This window comes from Camelus bactrianus, chromosome 1, assembly GCF_048773025.1.
Source record: "Camelus bactrianus isolate YW-2024 breed Bactrian camel chromosome 1, ASM4877302v1, whole genome shotgun sequence".
NCBI lineage: Eukaryota > Metazoa > Chordata > Mammalia > Artiodactyla > Camelidae > Camelus > Camelus bactrianus.
Window position 1 is genome coordinate 120,750,864 of NC_133539.1, and position 25,415 is coordinate 120,776,278.

At 47.6% G+C, this 25,415-nt stretch overlaps 1 protein-coding gene across 1 annotated transcript in view; it reads left to right on the top strand.

Moving 5' to 3' along the window:
• The window catches only part of COL6A5 (collagen type VI alpha 5 chain), a 117,120-nt gene that overhangs the window by 40,416 nt on the left and 51,289 nt on the right, over window positions 1-25,415 (top strand). Inside the window, 20 exon segments of the mRNA XM_010961237.3 lie at window positions 235-810; window positions 2,849-3,189; window positions 3,291-3,372; window positions 5,491-5,633; window positions 6,435-6,527; window positions 8,079-8,132; window positions 9,850-9,921; window positions 10,245-10,271; window positions 10,359-10,403; window positions 10,493-10,546; window positions 12,306-12,368; window positions 13,016-13,081; window positions 13,518-13,571; window positions 17,307-17,342; window positions 18,600-18,662; window positions 20,080-20,142; window positions 21,165-21,227; window positions 22,557-22,619; window positions 24,153-24,203; window positions 24,325-24,360. Coding sequence (XP_010959539.2) covers window positions 235-810; window positions 2,849-3,189; window positions 3,291-3,372; window positions 5,491-5,633; window positions 6,435-6,527; window positions 8,079-8,132; window positions 9,850-9,921; window positions 10,245-10,271; window positions 10,359-10,403; window positions 10,493-10,546; window positions 12,306-12,368; window positions 13,016-13,081; window positions 13,518-13,571; window positions 17,307-17,342; window positions 18,600-18,662; window positions 20,080-20,142; window positions 21,165-21,227; window positions 22,557-22,619; window positions 24,153-24,203; window positions 24,325-24,360 — 2,045 coding nt within the window.

The following is a 25,415-nucleotide window of genomic DNA, read 5'->3' on the forward strand; positions in this document are numbered from 1 at the left end:
TTCAGCATCCTTTCAAATGAATTGTGTAAATAATTAAGATTTGAAACAAAATTGACCCTTTTTCTCCTCCCTGCTGTCTTCCCCGCTCTTCGAGGGCCGCTGGTGGTTCTCTCCTCTGTCCACTTATTTGCCACGAATGTGAGGATTTAGCAAAGCAGTTTAACTATTAGAACAAAGGGAAAATTTACAGTAATCCCTAAGGACAGTAACTGATTTCTTGTTCTTCGATTGCAGTCTGTCAAGTTCCAAAAGCCGACGTGATCTTCTTTTGCGATGGCTCGACTAGGGTGTCCAATACAGAATTTGTTACCATGATGACTTTCTTGTCGGACTTAATGGATGATTTTGACAGTCAGTCTCAAAGAATGCAAATTGGGATGGCTCAGTTTGGGGTCCGCTACCAAGAAATTATTGAGTTGCAAAATTCTCTGACTCCAGCCCAGCGGAAGGCTCGGATTCAGACCATCACCAAGAGTGGCGGGCATCCGAGGATGGACTTGGCCCTTAAACAAGTGGGTGTTATGTTTGAGCCATCTGCTGGGAGCAGAAGAAACGCTGGTGTCCCCCAAATTTTGGTTGTCATCACATCTGGGGACCCCACCTACGATGTGGCAGCTGCAGCGAAGACCCTGAGAGAAGACGGAATTTGCATTCTGGTTTTGGGCATCAGAGATGTTCATAAGGAACAGCTTCTGCCGATAACGGGCAATTCTCAAAAAATCATCACTTTTCAAGACTTTGATAAGCTGAAGAAGGTGGACGTGAAGAAAAGAATGGTCCGTGAAATCTGCCAGAGTTGCGGGAAAACCAGTAAGTGTCCCCTGGCTCTTTCCTTGTTTTTATTCAGCTGTAGTTCCCAGTTGTCTGCTTCCCGAGGAGTCTCGAGTCTAGCAGAGCGCAGTGTACAATGGTGTGCAGTGCGAATAGACATCTCCACTGTTTCCAGGCAGGCTGGGCTCAGCCAGCCTCCCCCAGACCTAGAGGCAAGGGCGCAGAGGCCGGAGGAGGCCTGGGTGATGGCCTCTGGTCCGCCCTGCCCCTCTCTGCAACCCAGTGTCTATGCAGGTCTTAGTACCCGGAACTCCTCTCCTATTTCTCCCCTCTCCACTTCCAGAAGTCGGAGAACAAGGTCTTGCATCCCATAGGAAGTAAGTAAAAGGAGCATTTGCTGATTGGAAGTTTGACTATTTTAACTTTGTGAAACCAGCTTGTCAGGGACTCAGTGCACGTGCATGTGTGTGTCCGTCCGTGGGAGTGCATGTCTGTCTCTTAATGATGGCATTCACCTAATCGTAACATAGTGAAGATCTGACTTATCCTTAGGGATTATTTAATTTCCAGAGGGCCCCAAATGCCAGTGGCTGCAAAGGTGAGGAGGGTAGTGGAAGTGAGGCAAGGGGACAGGGAGAGAGGAAATGAATGCTGAGCCCTGGCCCATCTGATGGGGATGTCACCCTTCCGCTCCAGCTGAGGGCCCCCGTGTGGGACTCACGTTCTGTGCATTTGGGGCTGGGGGCTGGGAGGACAGAGCCCCAGGAAGCAGCAGTGAATGATAACACTTTGTGGAATTTGCACAACATGAGGAAATGCCCCAGGGTGCGTCTGGTTCTTGACTTGTTACAGTTGAAGCCACTTCTTTCACACAACATAGTGGCTTTTCTGAGCCCTCTGTTGGGGAGCTCACCTGGGAGCAGATTACAGTGGTGGAAAGAGCCCTGGCGGGGGCTGGAATCAGGAAGCCAGGCTTCCAACTCTGGTACAGCGGCAGCAACCTCCACGAGTCACTGCCCCCTCGACGGTCTGGACGGGCTCAGGGGTGACCAGGTGGCGACTTGCAGTCGAGTTGTGTTGGTCCTGTCTGGTGTGGACAGCCTGTGGAATTAGTTGACTGCTTTTGCATATTGGAGATTTTCCACTGAAATGTAGATTTCACCAGCAGGGATTGGGGGTGCAAAGGGATAAATTGGGAGTTCGAGATTTGCAGATATTAACCACTGTACATAAAATAGATAAACAACAAGTTTCTGCTGTATAGCATGGGGAACTATATTCAATATCTCATAGTAATCTATAATGAAAAAGAGTATGAAAACAAATATATTTACATTCATGTATGACTGAAGCATTGTGCTGCACACCAGAAATTGGCACAACATTGTAAACTGGCTACACTTCAGTAAGAAAAACGCAATTGTATGAAGTTGGAAAACAAAACAGACAAAGAAAGAAATGTAGATTTTAGGCTTCTCTTTGAAAAATCGGGCAGTGTGACCACACTGGGCCCCCTTTCCCGCCGGCGACGCTCGGCTGGAGTTAACAGTGAACAGACGGGTTGCTGCTCTGTTTTCATCTCTCACTCCCTGCCCATGAGACTCGTTTCCGTTACCCTCCTGGGCTTCACAGCCATCTGAGTTAGTGACCTCTGGGTTAAATAGACCCTAAGGACAATTCAAATACTTACTATGTTATAATTCTATGAATCAGAATATGCCATCATTAAAAGAATAAAATACACGTGCATTCGCGTGCGTGTGCATACGCACACATACACATACATGCACACGTGCACACACACACATACTCACACACACAGGAAGCCAGCCACTGAGAATGAGACTAGACTGTGATCAGACTTCAAATAGCTACTGAAACTTAATAGCATTTGCAAGGGCACTGAGGAAACACCATGTTTCATCTTGATCGAGAAGCCAGTATCTTCCTTCTTGGATGCTTTGGGTGCCAGGGACCCTCCAGTCCCGGGCCATGACCGCTTCCTCCCTCTTGCCATGTCTATCCTACCTTGCTTCCATCTGCTCATTAACTCGACCTTGTTTCCCGTGGTCTCCAGACTGCTTTCTGGACGTCGTGGTCGGCTTCGACATTTCCACACACCTGCTGGGGCAGCCGCTGTTCCACGGCCACCCCCGGCTGGAATCCTACCTCCCAGGCCTTTTAGAGGACATCTCCTCCATCGGGGGGGTGAGCTGTGGGGCAGGTGCAGAGGTGCAGGTGAGTGTGGCCTTTAAGGTGAACAGTGAGAAGAGTTTCCCTACCAAGTTCCAAATCTACCAGAAAACAATATGGGAAAACCTCCTGCAAGAAACCGTCTCTGGGCCAACTCACCTGAACGCGCAGTTCCTGCAGTCCATGTGGGACGTGTTTAAGGATTCACCTTCATCCCGAGGACAGGTACCCGTGTCACCTTCTAGCTCCCACCCCAACGTGTTCCTCCTCCCAGTGGTATATTGTGTTCTCATGCCATCTCCTCCTATGGTTTGCTCTTTCTCTAGGTGCTACTCATCTTTTCAGATGGTCTTGGGGGTGAGAGCAAAGCAGTGCTTGAAGATCAATCGGACAGGCTCAGAGAAGCAGGTATGTTTGAAATGGAAAATGGCAGTGACGAAGCTTGAAAGGTGCTGGACAGCTCCCTACCTTCCCAGGTGCTCTGGAACTGGGAGCAAACGCTACTGGTACCCAACGCCCTGGACCAGCTGCACCTCATCCCCCAAATGCCGCAGATGCTACAGCCACGTGCTTACATCTGTGACCGTCTACAGACGCGTGCCCTTGACTGATGCCAGTGTGACCTGACACTTGGAGAGGGGTGGGTTACACCATGTCCCACCTAGGAGGCAGGGGACCGGGAACAATCAGTGCAGAGGGATACAAAAGCCCCCCGTGCCTTTAGTGGGTCCACTCTGGTACAATTTACACGCCAGGGTCCCTCGTGAATCAGACCAAGGTGAAGACTTTAATGAGACGCATCCTTGCTCCCAACTTCCCTTCCCTTTCCTGTTTCTGTCTCTCCCTCCATAAGTCACAGGCACCCAGATTCCTCTCTCAGATTCTGCTTGTAGAGAATCTGACCTGAGACACTTCCCACTGTGTCTGATTTTCTGTGTGAAAGTTAGCCACGTGGACTTTTAAAAGCACTCGTCACTCCGCACCCCCATCCGGGTCATAGTTTCAGACTGAGCTGGAAGCTGAATGCAGAGGTTGGGAGTAGTGTGCAGAGACAGGAGGCGCGGCTGGCGGGCAGATGGGGCGCGTTACGGGAAGCTTCCTTGGTGTAGGCTCGCTGGCCTCGGGGTCCAGTTTCCACCCATGTCCTGCTTGGTGGCTGGGCTGTGCCACCCTCCCTTCTCAAAGCCCCTCGACACCTGCCCACCGTGCTTGGAACCTTGAATCCCTTCTGACCCGCGGGGCTCTGTGGGATCTGGCCCCGCCCCCCAGCCCAGCCTTCCCTCCCTGCTCACACTCAGTGGCCCAGCATCAGAGCCTTCTCCACTCTCCCTCCAGTGTCCTCCCAGCCTCGTCCTCCCAGACCTTGGCCGTACTCTTTCCCTGTGTGCAGAACCCTCCCCACTCTCAGCTCCCCTGCAAGTTCTTCTCCCCACCTGCCGTCTCTGGTTCTTTCTCTTGCCAACTTCCATTCATCCTTTATGACCCGCTTAGACATCACTTCTTCGCAGAAACCTTCCCTGAGCTTCCAAAACTGAGTTAGGAGCATCTCCCGCAGACTTCCGTAGCCCCCTGAGCTGCCCTCCCCAGCACCTCTCTGCCTCTTGCCTGCTCTCCTGTGAGACCACACATCTCCAGAGAGAAGGAGACGGCCGTCTTCTTCACCTTGTATCGCTGGTACAGAGATTACTACATAACAAGCTCCTGTAGGCAAGGTCTTGTTTCATGGAAAGAGGGAAACAGTAAGTGGACAAGTCAATGAATTAATAGGTGAGTGAGGGAGGGAGTGAATCAGTGAATGACTGAATTCCGGGGCACGGCCAAGAGTTCAGCGGAGACGGGAATCACCCTGGCCTTTCCTCGCCTGCAGCCCCCAGAGCCTGGCTCCCCGGGTATCTGGCAGTGGAGACGGCTGGAGAGCTCACGTCAATTTCCATTCAGAAAAATTCAGAAGAACTCTGAAGATGAACGATACCTTTTTTAAAAAATTGCTTTCAAATGCCCAAGAATCGCATTCAACTTGGTGGTGAGGTGGCAAGCACAGTTTTCTGCTAGTGTTTTTCTTGTAAGATTGGTAGTTTGTCTTGAATACTTTTCCTGGGGAGATTTCACATTACAGGCAGGAACCAGGGCCAGACGTCTGCTGAAAATGCAGGCAGAGCTGTTGCTGGGTTCTCCGCATGTCAAGAACACTTCTTTCTTTTATTTTTTTCCCCTTTTTGATTCTTTGAATAATGCTCACCGGGTGGAAATATGATAGGCTTTCCTTCTTTTCCATGCACAGTTCCTTAGGTTTTTATCTGTTTTTTTTTTTTTTTGTACTGTTTTTCCTTAAAAAACAAAGTTTTTTTTTTTTTAAATGAAGAACATACTCTTTTTTGTTGTTGTTGGGGGAGTAATTAGGTTTGTTTGTTTATAATGGAGGTGCTGGGGATTGAACCCAGGACCTCATGCATGCTAAGCATGTGCTCCACCCCTGAGCTCTACACTCCCCCCCCCCGCCCCATATCTGTTGTTTTCACTGCCTAGGACTTGATGCTCTGCTGGTGGTCTCCCTAAACACGACTGCCCATGATGAGTTTTCCAGCTTTGAGTTTGGAAAAGGATTTGATTACAGGACTCCCCTGACCATTGGCACGAGAGAACTGGGCAAAAAGTTGTCGCAGTATCTGGTGAGTTGTTGAACAAAAACCTCCATAATTCACAGAGCCACAGAGGCAAGATTGGAATCTTCATGCTTTTTTTTTTATTATTGAGGCATGTCAGTTTACAATGTTGTGTCAATTTTTTTTTTAATGCTTGCTTTCTTTCTTTCGGAGGTAATTAGGTTTGTTTGTTTGTTTGTTTATTAATGAAGGTACTGGGGATTGAACCCAGGACCTTGTGCGTGCTAAGCCCGGGCTCTCCCACTGAGTTCTACCCTCCCCCTCCAAAATTGGAATCTTGATAAGTATTTCCCGAGACTACTTGGTCTGCCCTCAAGGCAGTACATGGTCCTTAGCGCATGAAAAAGTGTGAAAGACCAGAGCATCGCCACCATTGGTTCCCCCAAGCACTTTCATCCTTTGTCATCTCGCCAAATGAATGCACGGGGAACTCAAAAACCCAACCAACCCCGAATCAAACAAAAAGCCCCCAATGGATTATGCTACAGAAATCCCGAGAAGTCAGAGCCTGTCAACCAGGAACCAGTCAGTCTGGTGCACACCTGGCCTGTGGCCATCTGTGTGGCGAGCGCCCCTTCTATAAATAGAGGTCCTGTCCTTGGAGAAGTTATGTCACCAGTGCAGTTGCTAACCTGGTCCCCTCTCTTCAGTGTTAAGTCACTGAATTGGCTGCCTCCCCTCCCCCCATGGAAAAGGATGGGCTTGTAGGTGGTGAATTACCGTTTGTGTGAATTGGATTCTTATGTAATGCAGTTCCTCGCTGCTGCTGCTGCTGCTGCTGCTCACTGGAGTTTGCTTTTTTCCCAGGGAAACATTGCAGAGAGGACTTGCTGCTGTGCATTTTGCAAGTGTCCGGGGGTTCCAGGACCTCGGGGGCCCCGCGGACAACGAGCCTTGAAGGTACCACTCAGCTGTGACAACGTTGTACCTAATGGGCTTTGCTTTGGTTTTGGCGGAGCTGAGGCTCAGTAGTTGAATCTGCAGCTTTTACTTGATGCAGATGAATTATTTTGGGCAATTCTCATGACTTCTGTGGTATAGGGTTCACTTTTGCTGCTACTGTTAAGAATGACTCCGTTTTCTCCAGTGTATCCTTGGTAAATTTGCTCCACTGTAGACAGCCTGAAAGGTGACAAGACGTGTCAGAAATAGGGGGACAATTTACACTTCATCAGCAGTGGAACGTGATCAAACTGCAAAAAGAACATAGCATTGCAGATTGATAGCCCTTTAAGAGAACAAATTGTGAAAGATCATTTACACAACCATAGCGCAGATAAATCTATCATGGTATTTTAATTCAATGGAATGCCCTAATGTAATGAAAATGAATGAACTATGGCCACACATGACAACAGAAATACATTTTACAAATCCTATAATAGTCCCCTAAAAAAGCAAAACACAGAAGAATACATACTGTATGATTCCATTTGTAAAAAGTTTGAAAACAGGCAGAACTAACCTATAGCATCTAGGGATGTGTAATTAAGTAGTGAAGTTTTTTTTGTTTTTTTTTTGTTTTTTTAAATAAAAAGGCCAGGAAGTAGTATCATCAAAGCGAGGGTGTGTTCCCAGTGGGGTGGGGGAAACGGGAGTGGTTTGTGGTACCAGTGATGTCCTACCTCCTGGCTGGGGCGGTGGCTACACAGGTGTCCACGTAATAATAATTAAGCTGTCCCTTTATATTTTATTTACTTTTGTGGGCTTCTTTCAAACGGGTCTTAGCTATCACAACTAAAAGGAGGCAGGTTTGTTTTATTTGAAGAGCTCAAACACCATCCTTGCACCAGAGTCCTGCATGGTACGTCCTTGTGAATGGATAGTTGATCTTGGACTGTACTGGGTTACGATGCTTTGTTTAGCACAGTTCCCTGTCTCATTACATGGCTCAGTGATGGAATTCTATCCCAGGAGCGCAGCCCCTCGGGGTGCAGAGCGGGCAGCGAGAGCCTGTGTTGGAGGGTGGGGAGAGCAAGCCTCCGGTGAAGTCCTTGCCCCAGATCAACCATGAGGCAGTGAAACCACAGAGGGGGAGACGACTGCAATTTAAATATACAGAACCTCGTCGTTGGGAGAAGGGTTATTCTTTTCTGAGCTCTCAAAAAAGCAGAAGACGATAAAATGATCTCTTTTGGGAAATGTCATCCACTTGCCTGCCGATGCCCTCCGGGCGAACCCCCAGGCACAGGGCTGGCCCCGAATCCCAATCTACAAGGTGGTTCCAAGATTAACCTCCTGTAGGCACTGGGAGGGCCACCTTGGCAGAGGGCTGACAGCAAGGACCAAAGGCAGCCCCAGAGGTCGCCTGACTCTTCCCAGACTCACAGCCACACCTGCAAAAACCCACAACCGGGTTGGAGGGAGGGACTAGCCCGGAGTGCCTAATCGTTTTACAAGTAGGAATTGATGGAAAATGACTCAGATTTACTTTTCTCTCTTTCCTCCCAGGGCTTTCCGGGTCTGAAAGGCAGCAGAGGACACAGGGGAGAGGATGGAGACCCTGTAAGTTTTTGTGAGCCACTCTCCACCACACCTACCAGTTTTCCTTTCTTGTAAAAAAGCTTTATTTTCCGAAAGGAGGAGGTGGTGTTTTGCTTATATATTTTTTGTAATTTGGGAGAGAAAATGGGTTGCATTTCTTCTTTTGTTTTCCTTTTCTTTGTCTGAATCATGAGACATTGGCTAAACCTACTTTTGAGGGGAAGGAGGGAGCAGGCTCACCTGCAGTCTGCCTGGCACGTCTTTGTGCGTAGCAAGGAGCTGCACCCTCCTCTCTGCCCCAGTGCAGGGTGTGGCAGGATTGTCTTTGAGGGGCTGTCCCTGGACCTGAAGCCCAGTGCTAAGTATTGGAAAGAGAAGCCGACAAAGCACCCCCCACCACAAACGTGGTGTCATGGTCACGTGCCACACGAGGTTTATGCGTCTCAGTCTTTGACCCTAAAACTGGGGCTCTCTCTTGGTTCACCAATCAGATTATAGAAACGGATTTGGAGGACCTGGAACCACTTGGGCGGCTCCATTTGGGGTGGGTAAAGTTCAGGAAGCATCCAGCCTGTACCTCCATCCCTCAGCATCCAAAACTGCTGTTTGTCCGAACAGCAAGTCATGATTAAAAGCACAGGTCCGGAGTCAGGTGGTCAAGGGTGGACCTAGACGTGGACCCTTAACACAACAGGTACCTTCTTGACCCTCAGTTTCCTTGTCCATAAACACTTATAAATTCCTCTATGAACAAAATTGGCAAAATGACCGCTGAGGAGAGTGTCTAAGTCACCCACCCTGAGCCTGCAAAGGGGTCGTGGAGCCCACCAAGCCAGCCAGGGAGGCCGCAAGTGCGGGGAAGTGCCACCCACTGCCTGGCTGTGAGCCCTCAGCTGCCTGGGAGTCCAGCCGGTGGGAACATGCCGGTACCTCTCAGCATCCTGTAGCCACGGGCGAGGTCTGCTTCTACTGAGCATGATTCTCAGAATAAAGAAAGCAAAGCAGGGGGGAAGGAAAATCACCTCTCCCCTCAACCCCCCAGGAAGGAAAGAACTAAGTCCATTGCTAAACGAATATTTATCTGTACAGCAAACCCTCAGCATCTTCTGTACGCCGAGATCTGAGCCAGGCACCAGGGTCACAACATGGGAAGAGCCAGTTGAGGTTCTTCTCTTGAGACTCATTTCACTGCGGCATTTACTTGTATTTAAATGTTTCCTGGGAGAAGCTGGACCGATGGGAGCTGCACAGGCCTTTGACCTTGGGCGCTCGTCCCTGTGTGAATGGTCTGCCTTTGGGGATCCTCATCCTCGTTGTCTGTCCTTCCCATGATCACCAGCATGGGGCAGCATCACTTCCTACCAGCTGCCTCTGCTCAGCTCCAGTCCCCTGGCACCAGCCTGCTTCTCTGCCATCAGTGATGCTGACTTTCCCAGGCCAGTGTTAGGACCCATTTGTATCCATGAGTGCCTAGAATGTGGCTGCAAAGTGACTTCTGACCCTTTGGCTGTGCTTTCTGATGAGGGCAGGGACACAACTGAGCTCACCCTGCATCTCTGTGTGATCCTAGATCTGGGAAGATGTTTGAAAACAGGGATAAATGAATGAGTTTGCAGGACAGTTTGATTTGCTCGGAGCTCAGTGCCCAGCTGCTCTGGCTTCACTCTCTAAAAGTAAACTGCTGGCAGCTTCTGGCAACGGAGTCATTTTGGATACCTGTTTGTGTACCTTTTCTTAGGGAACACGAGGAGACACTGGACCCCAAGGAAATACAGGGATCGCAGGATGTCCAGGGGAGCAGGGTCAAAAGGTAAATATTCTATTTTAAATTCCCTCCCCACTCCATCCCTGCCCTCTCCCGTGTTCTCTTCCATCTCCCCTTCCGCGTTCCCTTCCTCCAATTACATGTTAGTTTCCTCCTCTGCAGATTAAGTTTTACTGCTTAGTAATCTCAAGAAGTTTGGAGCCTTAACTGAATTCCACCCACAGCCTCTTAGTGGTTGTACAGCCAAAAGCAACCAAAGAAATACACAGTCCCTCTCTTTACGGAGGGGGCCCCCTTCCTGCTCCAACAGGCTACGAGTTCACGTTCTGTCTTTGGCGTGCCGCTGAGAGATATCTGCTCTTTTACAGGGAGCCAGAGGATTTTCTGGATATAAGGTACTGTAGTTTCTTCTCAGTCAAGTTTCATTTCCTGGTGGGGTCAGGGAGCCCTCTGACCTGACTGCTGTCCGTGCTGTCTCGCAGGGAGAACATGGGGACGACGGGGTTGATGGACTCAGCGGGGAAGAGGTAAACCATGCTTCTTCAAGTACCATGAAATTGTCAGGAGGCTGATGTATTTCTTTAATGGGAAGTTTGTTTGCTTTGCCTCCTTTCAGGGCGTGCGTGGATTTCCCGGCAATAAGGGAGAAAAAGGGGACCAAGGATCCCAGGTAACACTTTTCAATACATCAAAGAAGGAGAATTTGGTGTCAGAAATAGTCTCCACTGTTGGGTGTCAGAGGTTAAGAGTGGTGAAGCTGACAGTTGACTTGACCACAGAGTGAAGGTCTGTTACCACTGAATACAAGCTGCATCTCTGTTCAGGGCAAGCGGGTAACTGTAATTTTCAAGAACTTCCAGCTGGAAAGATTCAAGGCTTGCAAAGATCGTCTCCGGACATGTTTTTTCAAAAGTCTGAAAATGAATGCACTGTCAGCAGCTTCTGTGTTCTCTTTATTGCCTTAGAAAAAAAAATAGAAAGCAAGATAAAGAGACAAAATTATTTTGGTGGTTTTGGTGTCGCAAATCACAGTGAAACTTTTTTTTTTAAATTTTCCGTTCATTTCAACACTTATTCATATGTGCCTGCTTGGTTCCGAGTGGCTCAAATTTTATGTTCTGATTTACTTATTTACCAAATACTTTTGAATGCCTGGCATGTGCCAGGCATTGGGTTATGTGCTAAAGACTCAGAGGTGAACCACACTGTCCTTGTCTCCACGGCTCCTCCAGTGTAGCTGGGGAGACAGATGTGTCAGTACCTAATGATGACACAGAGTGTGGCTGAGGCCATGTTAGGGGCGGCCTGAGGAGGGCACCTAACCCCACAGGGTGGGGAGGAAGGGTAGGAAATCTTCCTGGAGGAAATGGTCCTGGAGCTGAAGGAATTAGCAAGACACGGAGAAAGGGCGTTCAGACAGGGGAACAGCATAAGCGAAGGCACGGAGGCTTGGGGGCTCAGGAGCCAATGAGGGGGAGTGTGGGTTTCATTCATTGGATGGTGGGGAGCCTTTGGAAGATTTTAAGCAGGGCGATCATTATCAAATTAGCATTTTAGGAACATGATGTGGCAGTAGCGTGAAGGCTGTGTTGGAGGTGCCGTAGATGGAGAGCAAAGATGAGAGGTGGGTCTGTAATAACCAAGGCGGAAAGCTGTCAAGTAAAGCAATGGCAGTGCGAACAGACACAAGACCCGTGAGGGACGGAACAGGGTCCAGACTGGCATGAGTACCCGGTGTGCAAAACCCACTCATTCTCAGTGTTATGCAGAGAGTGAGTGTCTGCCTAAATTTTGCACCCTAGGTACCTGGCTGGTCTCACCCCAGTTCTGGCTCCACAGTGTAAGCTCTCCAAGGCTAGGTGACCAGAGGAGCAGCAAATGCAAAGTCAGTCAAAATGTCTGCAAGGATCCTGGCTTGGGCGAGTTTAGATGGGAACCATTGAGTGCGCGGTGACAATGGGACGTGCCAGTGGAGGTGTCCAGTGGGCAGTTTCATTACAGGTGTCGGAAGTTGCTAAACTGGCTGGGATGTCCAATCCGATACCCACTAGCAATATGGGACTCTTTACATTCAAACTGAAAAATTCACTTCCATGGTATTTGCTGCACTTCACGTGCTCGGCAGTGCTAGTGGCCACCATACTGGACAGTGCAGATTTAGGACACTTCCATCTCTGCAGAAAATTCTGCTAGGCAGTGCTCTGCTAGACCAGGAGAACTCTTCCCACTTCCCAGCCTCGTTACCAGTAATCCTGACCCGAGATTTAAAACAGGGCTTGGGACTGCTTGAGAAGTCTAAGGGAAGCTGGTTGGGGACAGAGGAACGTGGATCACTTGTCCGATAGATTTTCTCCCTCCAAACACCACCACGCCTGACATTTTAACACCCTCCTACAAGCCAGCTCAGAAGCTCATTGTATTTTTTTCAGGGGAGCCCAGGTTCCAGAGGCCCCCCTGGAGGATATGGGGAGAAGGGCTTCCCAGGGGATCCTGTAAGTTCCTGGGGCCCCGGTGGCTTTGAAATGTCTAATTGCTCCACACCTCTCTCCTTTCTCTTGTGTCTCCTGCTAACCTGTAGGAAGAGGCTTGTCTGGGGAGGGGGGTGGTAGGTGTCGACCAAGGCTTATTGGTTTGGGAAAAATCTGCATCTGATCTGGGCTGGTTATATTAAGAATTCAGGGAGGGAACTTAAGTTCCATCTTCTTCATCCTTGTGTCTTGAGACTTCCAAGTTCCTTTGAGGGTGAAATTTCCCTAAATTTTGCTTATTGGGCTGCTAATCTTGCACATTCCCCTTAGACTCGCTCACAGGGGTATCTTATTACACCTTTGAGGGCGTGGCACAAGCATGTTTGGACTAGTGCATCAGTGAAGCTTCCAGTACAGAGAAGGGACAATCGCCGTCTCTTCAGCAAGCGTTCCTCTAGTTCTTCACTGATCCCTCAGCCTCCTTCAAACTGGGGGAAATATTGCTTTCATTTTTAAAAACAAATCTGTGAGTTTCCAATATGGAAAAATTTCTCCTACCCTTCATTATTTACCCCAAATTAGCTTATTTCTTTGACTATTATACCATTTTGAAAAAAAAAAAAAAAGCTACTATTTCTTGATTCTAAAGTACTTTTTAAATCTCCCTCTAGGGTAATCCAGGACAGAACAATAATATCAAAGGACAAAAGGGGTCCAAAGGAGAACAAGGAAGGCAGGTAATTGGATCAATTTTACATAAATGAGTTGGTTAATTCTGTTACTGTGCTGAGGCTGTCCTAAAGTCTAATATTAATTTTTTAACAAAATATGTAACCACTTTCATAATTGAATAATCTCCCCCTAAGTTCACGTTTAAGAGAGCCTTATTTTCTTAAAATAAGGCATGTGTGTAGCTGGTGACACTTCTGTGGGCAAAATTGCGAAGTTTCTGGTGATACCATTATGTGAGGAAACTGGTCATGGCAGTGCCTGTTGCTGTCTCATTTCCTTCTGTGATGGATTTATACCCAGGAGTGTCAATGCGCAGAAAGATTCTGGCAGGACGCGTTTGTTCTGCTGCCTTAACTGTGCCTGAGTTTGCATTGCTGACAGCTTTGTCATTCGCTCAGCATCTTTTGCTTTACCATCTTGGGGGAATGGTTGTATTTCTAGGGTAGAACCGGCCAGAAGGGGACACCAGGCAGCCCCAGTTCCCAAGGAAGCAGGGTAAGTGTCCCCGTGGACGTTCGTCTCCCTTCCTTGTGGCCTGACGATGCCGCAGAGGCACACAGAACGCGTGTCGCTGCAGAGTCAGCTGGGCCACGGCTGATATGTGGACGCTGTTGTCCTTGGGGGGCCAGATGATTCTTTGTTGTGGGGGACTGTCCTGTGCATGATAGGGTGTTTTGCAGCCTCCCTGGTCTCTACTCACTGAATGTCGGTAGCACTCCCTCCCTGCAGTTGTGACATCCAAAAACGCCTGCCGACATTGCCACCCATCAGTCGGGGCAGTGGAGGATGGGCTGGTGGGCATATCATCCCTGGCTGAGACCCACTCCCACGGTCTGCCTTTCCCTTGCCACCTGACAGAGGCTTTTGAATGTCCTTGACATAAAAGCCCTCCTCCGGTGTCTTAGCATCTCTGAACTCCCATGAGAATATTAAGAAACAGGTAAACATACTCTTTTCCTCTTCATACACTGAGGACAGGAGAGAAAAATCACAGATAAATTCTTCTGGAATGAACCAAAACACTGGGGACTGGGGCCAAGCCAGTGGCAACCCCGAGACCTTAGAGTAATTTTACAGCATCCTGCATGAGATCAAGCCCCAAACAGGGATGTCAGATTTGCCCTTCTTTTTAGGAACAGCCAAAGATCGCTTTCCCCTCTGTGGACTAGTGAAGTTAGGGACGCTATTTGTAATGTGTTAGAAACCCCTCTTTCGGGCCCTCGGAGCGGAGTTCATAAAAAGAGAGTTATGTACAATGTCCTGGATTCGATGCTGAGTTTTGTCCAAGAGGACGCTGAAAATGCTCGGCTCCCTTTTCTGTTACAAACCTGGAAGCTTCCCACCACTTCGAAATCTGCTGCTGATTGCTTTTCTCTCTGGGGTGGATGGTGGGCGAATGTTTTCATTCCTGTCACTTTTGTTTATCTTGAGTCATAATTCTTATGGGAAGGGGGTTGCAGCTGGACGACTTAGGTGTCCCAGGGCTTCTGGTGAAATTCTCTGGGACTCTTCCCTCCTTTCCACACAAGAAGATTAAAATTAATCAGCGGAAGCAGGAGAGCAGTAAGATGAGCTAACTGCTAGGAATTTGAAAGATAAACCCGTGTGTTTGTTGGTTTGAAATAGCTTTATAGCTGTGACCATCAGTCAAGCGCTTTTAGAAAAGAGATCCCCGGGGTGGGGAGGGGATTATTCTTCAGGCAAACCAGCCAGTGACGTTACATGACTCCAGGCACAGGGGGCTCTCAGCCTCCCTCCCCGTCTTAACCCACTTTCCTGCCCGTCTCTTTGTTTGTGACTTCTTTTCTCTTGAAATAAACAAGGCAACACAGATGTAAAACCACCAGCCTTTCTACCCCTCCCTCACCGTTCCAGGGAAGACCAGAAATGTCTATGAGAGTCACAGGACCTTAAATGGATGACAGATTCTAAGAATACGAGCAAACCTAAGATGTCCCCTCCTGCGTGGCAGAATTTCAGCTCATGTAAATGCATTGTTTTCCCAGTTATTAGCAAAGCAATGTTTCAATGTACGAAGAACCAGAGCATTTGAAACCACACCCCAGGCCCATTGCTTTTGGCCTGCCAGGCACAAAGAAGGCTTATAAATAATAGTATTTATACTTCAAAAGCACCCATTTTGTGCCCGGTCCTGATCAAATAAATCTCTTTCAAATATTAATTCATTGAATCCTCATAACAAGTCTCTAAGGTAGATACTATTATTATACACATTTTACAGATGAGAAAAATAAAGGAACCCTGGGTAAAGCACCCAGGATTAGGAGAGGTATTAAGGCAGAGCTGGGTTTGAACCTGGAGTGTCTCACACCAGGCTCTAGACTCCTCACCTAGACAGTGCTCCCCAGTGTTCACAGAGCACTATTTACAATAACCAAGACATGGAAACAACCTAAATGCCCATGGACAGGTGACTGGATAAAGAAGTTGTGGTCTATTCATACAATGGAATACTACTCAATCATAAAAAAGAGTAAAATAACGCCACTTGCAGCAACATGGATGGACTTGTTCATCGTCATTCTAAGTGAAGTAAACCAGAAACAGAAAGAAAAATACCATATGAGATTGCTTATATGCAGAATCTCAAAAAAAGCCGAATGAACTTTTTTTTAACAAAACAGAAACAGACTCACAGACACAGAAAAGAAACTTAGTTACCAGAGGGGAGAGGGGGTGGGAAGGGATGAATTGGGAATTCGAGATTTGCAGATACTAGCTAATATATATTAAATAGATAAACCACAAGTTTCTTCTGTACAGCACAGGGAACCATGTTTAAAATCTTGTAGTAACCCATAATGAGAAAGAATATGAAAAGGAACATATGCATGTACACGCGTGGCTGGTCTATTTTGCTGTATACTAGAAACTGGTGCAACATTGTAAACTGTCTAAATGCCAATAAAACATAAAAGAAGCTCAGGACCTCGTGCAGGCTCGGCACCTGGTCTACCCCTGAGCTGCACCCTCCTCCTCTCCTTGCTCTTTAATGGAGACAGAATTATGACATCATGGAAACCATGGTTTCAAGCTTTATTTACTGTTTCATCTCTGCTTTCACCTGTCAGGAGTCCTGTGAGTCACATGAAGATACAGACAGCTGACGAATTATAGTGGGTGACTTCTCCCAAAGGGTATTTGCACTTTAATGCAAAGAGTACCTGGATCATGGGGCAGAGCCTCAGTGGAGGAATTCTGATCATCGGCCAACCTGGTGGAGGGGGCATTTGGTCAGATAGTAAATTCTCAGGAACCTCAGAAGCTGGGCAGCTGAAAAAACAGTCGTTCTGAAATAACCATTTCCATGGCAACCTTCCGGAACAAATGAATAAGTTTTGTTTTTTTTTTTAAGGATTTGCTTCGCACATAAAATAATCCCACCTGTTGATCACCACACACAATATATTGAGTGATGCTGAGATGTTGAGGAATGTTGAGATGGTCCACGGCTCGCTCAGAGAGGCAGGGTGGTGGGTGAGGGTGAGGACACAGTCCTCATCGCTGCCGTTGAGGGAAAATGTTGGGATTCGGGATATGAATCTTCTTCCTGCTTGGCTACCCTCTGGGAAGGAGGGACAGCCACTAAGTGGGGAGCCTCAGCCGGCGATGGTGACATGACATGACTTCTGGAGAGAAGCAGATGGATTTCGGCTTCAGACTGGCTTTTTACAGTTGAACCAGACGGTGGCATTTGGACCAGTGCAGAGCTGAGCAGACCCCATGAGCCATTTCCTCCTTGGAGAACTCCACGGAGACTGACCCCAGGGGGCCTGTAGGAAGCACTGTGTGTAACGATCGTCACTCTTCCCTAAGACGTGATCAGGAGCCCAGGACAGAGAGAGAGGGATGTGGCACAGCTTAGTCACGCAGCAAGCCTGCATCAGCGGATGGTGCCTTGTGGGACTGGCCCGAGACAGAAAGGGACAAGACAGGTGTGTGGGAATGATTTGATGCTCCAAACAGCCTCCTGGGTCATTGTCCGAGTTGTCAGGCTAGAAAGGAGTCTGTAATGACTGTCAGATTGGTTTGCGATCGGTCCCCCAAACGCTGGTTGGTAATTAAGTGCCCAGTGTGAAAACGTGTCTTCAGAAAGTGCCTCGGGGAAGTGATTTCTGTGAGCTGCCTGTTACTTCTGTCTGCCTGTTTGCCTCTAGGGAGCCTCCTTCCAGATACTTATATGCTAACCCTTTGTCTCTTCTGATCCAGGGACGAGAAGGCCAACGGGGGACCCAGGGTGCCCCGGTGAGTATCCTTTCCTTGCTGTCCTCTGTGGGTGGTGGGGCCAAGGAGATGTCTCACGTGTAGACGGTACCACCAGTGAGGGAGCGTTTGCAGGAATGTTGTGGGAAGCACCGAGCCCTGGACATGAGCCCCACTGCCCAGGGGGTCCAAGTGTCCATCAGTTCGCTGGCAGGCACAGGATGGGCCTGACCTCAGGCAGTACCCCCCCCCCCAACAGACATGTTAGAGACCGGGCACCTGTGCAGTCTCACAGTCTGAGCTCTGCCCATGCCCTGAGCGGTGACTGTAAGGGAGTGAAATTCTGTATTAAGATGAGAAATGACCAAGAGATCAATTCTTAGATGGTATGGAAGAATATCCTCCTAGGCAAAGTGGGACACAACCAAGAGTTGGACAGAACAGCTTCTGGGTACCACTCACTGTAGCACGAGCTACCATAAAGAGAAACTCTGTGCTGCAGCCGCTGTGGAGAAAGCATGGAGAGTCCTCAAAAACTCAAAATAGACTTGCCCCATGATCCAGCCATCCCACTCCTGGGCATATATCCGGAGGGAACTCTAATTCGAAAAGACCCATGCATCCCAGTGTCCATAGCAGCACTATTTACAACAGCCAAGACATGGAAACAATCTAAATGCCCATCGACAGATGACTGGATAAAGAAGCTGTGGTGTATTTATACAATGGAATATTACTAAGCCATAAAAAAGAACAAAATAATGCCATTTGCAGCAACATGGATGGACCTGGAGAATGCCATTCTAAGTGAAGTAAGCCAGAAAGAGAAAGAAAAATACCATATGATACCACTTATGTGTGGAATCTAAAAAAAAAAAAAGACACAAATGAACTAATTTACAAAACAGAAACAGACTCACAGACATAGAGAACAGACTTATGGTTACCAGGACGGGGAAGGAGATAGGAAGGGATAAATTGGAAGTTCGAGAATTGCAGATACTAACTACTATATGTAAAATAAATAAACAACAAGGTCCTACTGTACAGCACAGGGAACTCTATTCAGTATCTTGTAGTGACCTATAATGAAGAAGAATATGAAAAGGAATATATGTATGTACTTGTATGACTGAAACACTATGCTGTACACCAGAAATTGACAGGACATTGTAATCTGACTCTACTTCAATTAAAAAAAATAACTATGCAAATCTGAAAAACAAAGAGAGAGAGAGAGAGAGAATCTACATGGAAACCATGTGGAAAGAATTCTAACCCTGAAAACTCATCCCTCAGGGACAACCTGGGAACCCTGGACCTCAAGGCGCACTGGGACCTGAAGGATTACAAGGTCCACAGGTGTGTTGGAGTATTTATAAATACTGATGCATGATGCTGTTATTCTGATGGGGAGATGGGAAGGTGTATTATGATAAAAATAAACGACAGGACATTTTAAGCAGCCCCCGCCCTCCTCCAAGGTCCACGTCTCTGGGAGTCTGCATTTCTCACTGTAAGTGGGTGATTTTGCACCATCAAAATTCACAGCTCACTGGTAGAGGAAAGGCATGCTCTTGTGTGCACCTCATATTGTGTCTGCGTTTTAGCAATAATGAATTATTAAGACTTTGATACTATATTAGGAGCCAGTTTCAGGATCAACAAATTGCTTTTTTTTTTTTTTACAGAGAAGTCCTGCACACAGACACCCCCCTCCCCATGAAGGAAAGTTAGGAACTGGGAAGAGTTGTTCAGCTCACCCAAAGCTAACCCCACAGGGCGTGACACTGCTTCTGGGATGTCCCCCGTAGGGCTTTACGTGAGCCATCTGGTCATATCGTTAGTGAGCTGGGCGCTGGAGGCGGGACAGGTCTGTTTCTCGTCCAGTTCAGCAATATGCAGGGGTCGTCCTTAGAGATTCGCTTTGCAACACGTGGGTACTTCTGGGGTCCTGCTGGGGCCCCCTGAGCCTGGACTGTCTGGAAGGCCCCTGCCTGCATAGATGTGTCCATCCTAAGACCTCTCCAGAGGTTCATTGTTCTCCTAGATTCTTAACACTGAGCTGGAATTGGGAATTCTCTTGAGTGGGGCTGGTGTTTCCCAGAGCGAGTAACCGTGGGACCCGCTTCAGCCCATCCCCAGGCGTCGTAGGCAGAGGGGTGTTACTAGCTCTGCTGCTTGGACAGTGAACCAAGCTGGCCCAGGGGCTCCTCCCACCACTGGCCTGGGCACCCGGGACATTTTACAGCTGGTGCTTCGGCGGTGAGACACATTACCAGCACCTCCGGTTTTTCCTTCTGGTGAGAGAACCATATTAGAACCATGCATTTGATGGGAAATGTGGCAGAAAATCTGCTTTAATTCCTCTGATAGGGATCTGCTGGGGAAATGTCCTTTGGTGTTAATTTTACACATTGTTAAGTTATTTGGCCCAAGGAACCTGCCCCATCAAAGGAATCCTTCTGATGATTGTTTGTGTCTCTCTTCCTTCTTCTACAGGCTTTATTTCTCCTTTTATTCTCTTTTCCGTCTCTCCCTGTTGGAGAGGGATGAAGAACTTATACCCAGGCAGGGAATTCCTTCACAGGAGCTGTTCCTCTGAGTCTAGGTCTCCCCTCAGCTCCTCTCCTGAGACGTGCTTAATGTCAGAGCCAAAGGCTGTGTGAAGGGTTGGACCAGCGCTTTTCCATGGGGCGAGGGGGGATTCAAAGCACTCATGAAGAAAGTCTGTGTTCACTGACTTCACTGCATGATGTTTCTTTTGTTACTGCCAAAGGGGTTAAACGGAATTCCGGGCAGGAAAGGCGAGAAGGGGAACCAGGGTCACAAAGGACCTCAGGTGAGTGACTCAGACGGTACCGTCAGTGGTCTCCAAGCTTCATTTTCCTCTTTCTTCAAGAACATCTTCACATAGAGTTTATTTTACATGATCTACATATGCAGTATTTTGTTTGGGGATTAGCTTGGGACAAATTGGGGGTAAACAGCTCAGATTCCTTGACCATAGCTTAAGCGTTCCCCTTTCTCCTTCCCTGGGGTTTTACTTGGAAAGCACAGACCCACTTCATCAGCCGGGAGAAAGCATTTGAAAGCAGGCAGATCTCGCTGACTCATGAACGTTTCCAAGCCTGGTCCATGTCTCTGGTTTTTCTAACTTTTAAAAATGATCAGTGCCGTGCCTACGTCCACTGACTACGGATATTGGAAATGGACTCTGTAAAGCTCCCTCACTTCCCAAATTTATTTGGTTTCTAAGTTCAGCTTCAAATTCATCTGTGAAGCTATGTGCTTCCCAAATTTCTGACAGTGAGTAATGAGAGTTTGGATGGTGAGGGATTCTTATGAAAAATGTGCTGAATCTGTTCAGTCCTTCCATGCAAATAGCAAGAGCTCAGAAGGCAAGCAAGCCCTGTGTTTCCTCTGTTATCTTCCCAGTGTGTTTGGAAAAGGTCCCCCTTTGCAGATGGGGAAACTGAGACACGTTCCGCATACCATTTTGCAAATGTGGATGGCTCAGGGCACAGAAGTGGCAATGGTACCATGTCTTGTTCTAACAAAATCGGTCCATTACGGCAAACTTGCCACATTCAGAAATAATGTGTGTCGTGACAAGGGCGCCTTTTCCGTTTCTCACTGAGGCCCCCTGTGGACCGTGGTGGCCCTGCAGATGATGACTTAGGGTCATCTGACCAGGACTATCACCTGCACCACCTGGTTTCAGCCCAGATGTCTCCCCTCCCTGGGTGGCTGGTCTCTTGTGGAGGGGGAGTTGGAAAGGACACGAAGAAAAGCAAAACTAATCTAACAGGTTTTGTAAAAATCACTGCAACACCAGTATCTATGTTGCCCGTTTTCTTCCAGGGCGCCGCTGGCCCGGTGGGAGATAAAGGAAGTGATGGAAGGCCTGGACCCTTGGGGAAGAAGGTCCGTGTTGTTTCTAACAGACTTCAAATACTGAGAAAAGAGCAACCCTGTTTTCTCTTGACTTTCTTGTAAATTCCTCACACGATCTCAGCACCCCCACTGCCCACCAGCTTTCTGCCAAATACATTATTTTCCTTCTATTGAGCAAAGAATTTCTAACTGCTGACCTCTCTGTGAAGCTGCCCCATTTCACTGGGAGAGACACAGCTTACTCACTGATCAGGAAACCACTGAAAAATCTCAACTCCCTGGTTTCCTGAATGCACAAACGCACTTGGTGCCAGAGGTGACCAGGGTCGTGAGGTGTCCGAATTCAGATCTGTTTGTGCCTGCAGTTCCCACATCTAACTCAGCCTCCCTTCCCTGAAGGGGCCCTGTTGGAGATGGTTACAGAGCAGGCCTGTTCAGAATCTCGTTGCCCTGCTCAAAACTTTTCAGCATCTCCCTCTCCCAGGGCCAGCTTCCTGGGCCGGGGGCCCGTGCAGTGACACAGGGGGCCTTGCCTAGAAGGCTCCGTGCTGGGCTTCATGCTGTACTGTCACCATCGGAAACTCTTCACATCTGTGTAAAGGGCCAGTGCTTTCATTTCAGTCCCACAAATTGTGTAGCTGCTCTCAACTTCCCGGTGGCCCCGAGGAAAATCTCCAAACATTATGGTAGTTTAGAAAGCCCTTTGACCCCGTTTAATTCTAGGGCCTCTTGGCTCATCTCCCTCCAGTGAGTCTGCCCCAGGCTTCTCATTAGTGCTGGCATCCTCCTGAATGTTTCTCCCTCCCTCTCCACCCTCTCCCAGCACATGCACACAGGCACACACACACACATCATCATCATCATCATCATTATCCTTCCAGCCTCAGCATCCCTGCTCCCTCCCCCCCACCCCACATCCCTGCCAAATCCTCTGACTCACAGCCCCCCTCTCTCTACTGCCGTGACCCTGCCCTTCATTACACAGTGTAGAGTCACCTGTCTAGTTGCCTCTCTTTCCAACCACACTGCTGGGTGAGGTCCACTTTCCAGGACAGTAAGTAATGGTTGGATGGGTGAATAAATCTGTGAATGAACCCACAGTCCCTGCAGGAAATTCTCCACTCTTTGCCTTCACTTTCAGTCTCCCTGCAGCTGGGAGAGCAGGGCTGGGTCCAGGCGTGGGCTCTGCTGCTGTCTCCTGCTCACCTTGGGGAAGGCGGTGACTGGTTTCCTGCACCCCTTTCCTTCCTGAGCACTGAACCCTCCCAGGGGACCCTGAGTGTCCCCAGCCAGCAGACAGAGCATCCTGGGGTTGGAGCCAGGTCTGATTTTACTGATCTGGGGCTCTCGTCTCATTAGGGAGAGCCAGGAATTCCTGGAGACCCGGGGCCAGCAGGGCAAGCCGGACCTCGAGGAAAGCAGGTACGAGCGAGGTTTGAGGACTTCCACCCTTTGGCAGCTCCGAGGGCTCAGTTCTGAGAGGGGGGCTTGAGCACCTGGGGTACCAAAGGCATTTGGGGAGCTCCTGGGAAGATGTAGGGCTGTTCCTCCCAGCCCCTGCAGCTCTCGTCCTGCTAAAGCGAGGGAGAGGGGGCGGGCGTGCAGAGGATGCTGTGTGCATTCAGGCAGGGTGTTTGTGTATGTTAACAGCTTGTTTGGCCATGTCCATTGAAAATCAGCACAGCCTGTTTCTGTCCACTTGTAAAACTCCAGTGGAGGAGGGTGTAGCTCAGTGGTAGAGCACATGGTTAGTTTGCACCAGGTCCTAGGTTCAATCCCCAGTACCCCCATTAATTTAAAAAAAAAAAAAAGGCTCTAAACAAAACTCCAGAGTGACAGGAGGAGGGGAGGAGGGCTGAGAAATTGGGTATCTGTTAGAGGAAAAAATTTTAATTTCTTTGTCTGTAGTAAAGGAAAAAAAATTTTCTTTTCAAAAATAATATTTATTGTAAATGTTATACACAGATATTGTAGAAAATTTACTACGCATAAAAGATGGCAAATGCAAAAGAAAAAAATTACCCATAATCCCACCATTTGGAAATATTTATCATTAATGCCCTGGAGATACAAAACACATGACTCCATTTTTCCCTACGAACAGAACAACATACCATGAGCGTATTTCCACGTCGTTACATTTTCCCCTCAGTGTTACTTTTAATAGCTTTAAAATAGTCTACTGAACGTATGCGCCTTAGTTCATTGGATTAATCTCTAATTGTTGGGTATTTACTTTGCTTCCAGTTTTTCACTGCCCTAAATAGCAAGACAATGAACATTCTTGCATGCAATGACATTTTTGGACAGAACTATAATTCATTTCTACACGGAAATTTCTAGAAGCAACATGGCTGGATCATGAAATATGCACATATTTAATGAAGGCTTTGAACTCTATTGCAAAGGACCCTTAGGAAAATTCACAGGATGCGTGCACTCACGCTTTGCGCAGGAGAGAATTGCTTTCAGGGCACACACGTTGACAGGGGGTATTGTCAGTTGCTTCCCCTGCCATCTTTACTAATCTTATTGACAAAAAATGTCAACTCATTACTGTGTCAAATTGCATTTCTTTGGTTACTTGGGAGGATAACAATTTTCCGTATGTTTATCAGCCAGTTATAATTCTTCCTTGGGGAATTCCTCCCCCAGTATTCTTTGGACCAGTTCCTAATTTTCCAAGCAAGTAATTGCCACTGACTACATTAGTCCTAAATGACCATCCCTCTGCCTCCTGCAATGTCTCCAAAGTAGAGCTGGCCAGAGGAGTACTGGGGCACATCCCAGGAAGTGCAGAAAACCCAGCAACGTGCAAGTCCCCAGAGTTGAAGGTCATTGATTAATCAGGCCCCCTCCACCTGGAAGCCCCCAGTGCTTCTCTCCTGACACCATGATAGAGAGTACAATTAATTTTCACTTTTGAGAAATTGAAATGATCCAATATGTTCACAGGGTGATTACGGCATCCCAGGCTACGGTCCTATGGGACGAAAAGGAGTAAAGGTAAATATGGAAAACAATTAGTTATTTAATTGGTGAATCCAGCTTAAATCATACAAAAAGACATGATCGTACGGCAGAAATGGTGTGTTGATTTACTTATGTTCTCTGCTGAAAATCGTAGGGCCCAAGAGGATTCCCTGGCGATATGGGGCAAAAGGTATCGTGCACATGAACGTGTTTTGAAATTACTGTGCTCTTGACCTGCTGCTTGAGAATTGAGAGAAGTCTGTGGGTCTGAATGAAATGTAGGGGAAGGATCAGGCCAGCTGTTTCGCCTGAGCTTCATGAAGAAAGGACCATACTTAACTCCCGTGAAGGTTTAAATTGGAAAAGACGCGCTTCATTGCCTGATGTCGCTTGTCTTGCAATCGCACCTCTAGGCATCCTCTCAAGTTTGATCCTTTGTTCTCTTCTTGATTTTTCTGCCTCGGTGACCTCATGCAGAACTCTCGGTCTAGCCTTCACTGTCGTGGCCACCGCTTCCTCTTCCCTGAAAGATTACAATATTCTTATCCATTTCCAACTTCCAACTTCTCCCTGCTTCAGTTAATCCCGAACCCCGCTGTCACTTGATTTTTTTTTTTCCAAACAGTAGTCTAATTCTGTTACTCTCCTGGTCAGACACCTTCCAGAATTCCTCACTGCCCACCAGGTGGAAATCCATCTCCTTGCTCAACAGCCAGACGTGCCTCCCATTTCAACCAGAGCAGCTCACGTTATACCTGTTTCTACACTGGAATTCTCTAACAGGATTTCTTTTCTTTTCTTTTTTTAAAGTATCCTGTCTAGAAGAGCATCTTCCCATAGTTGATGCTCAAATTAAAATAGAAAATGTGAATTTAAAAAAAAATAGAATGTCTAGGCAAATCAAATCAACTACGGCATAGGAAAATTGCCAATTCTTGAGTCCCCTTAAAAGTGCTTTTGATTAATGAGTTACCAAAAGAGTTTCTTTCCTTAGGTGGAGAAGGGTGCAGAAAGGGACCGTATAAATGACTGCTAGGATAGGAGCTCTCATTGTAAAGGACCAATTTTCTCATTTACTGATAAAGAGAGAAAATTAGCATATTTCAAATTATGAATAAATGTGAAATTGACATGATGATAAGGGTGAAATTAGTTTCCCACCAGAGTTAGAATAAAGTTTTGTTGTTTTTTTTTAACCTTCAGCTTGTTCAGGAATGATGCATGAATTTAGGAAGCAGTTCATTC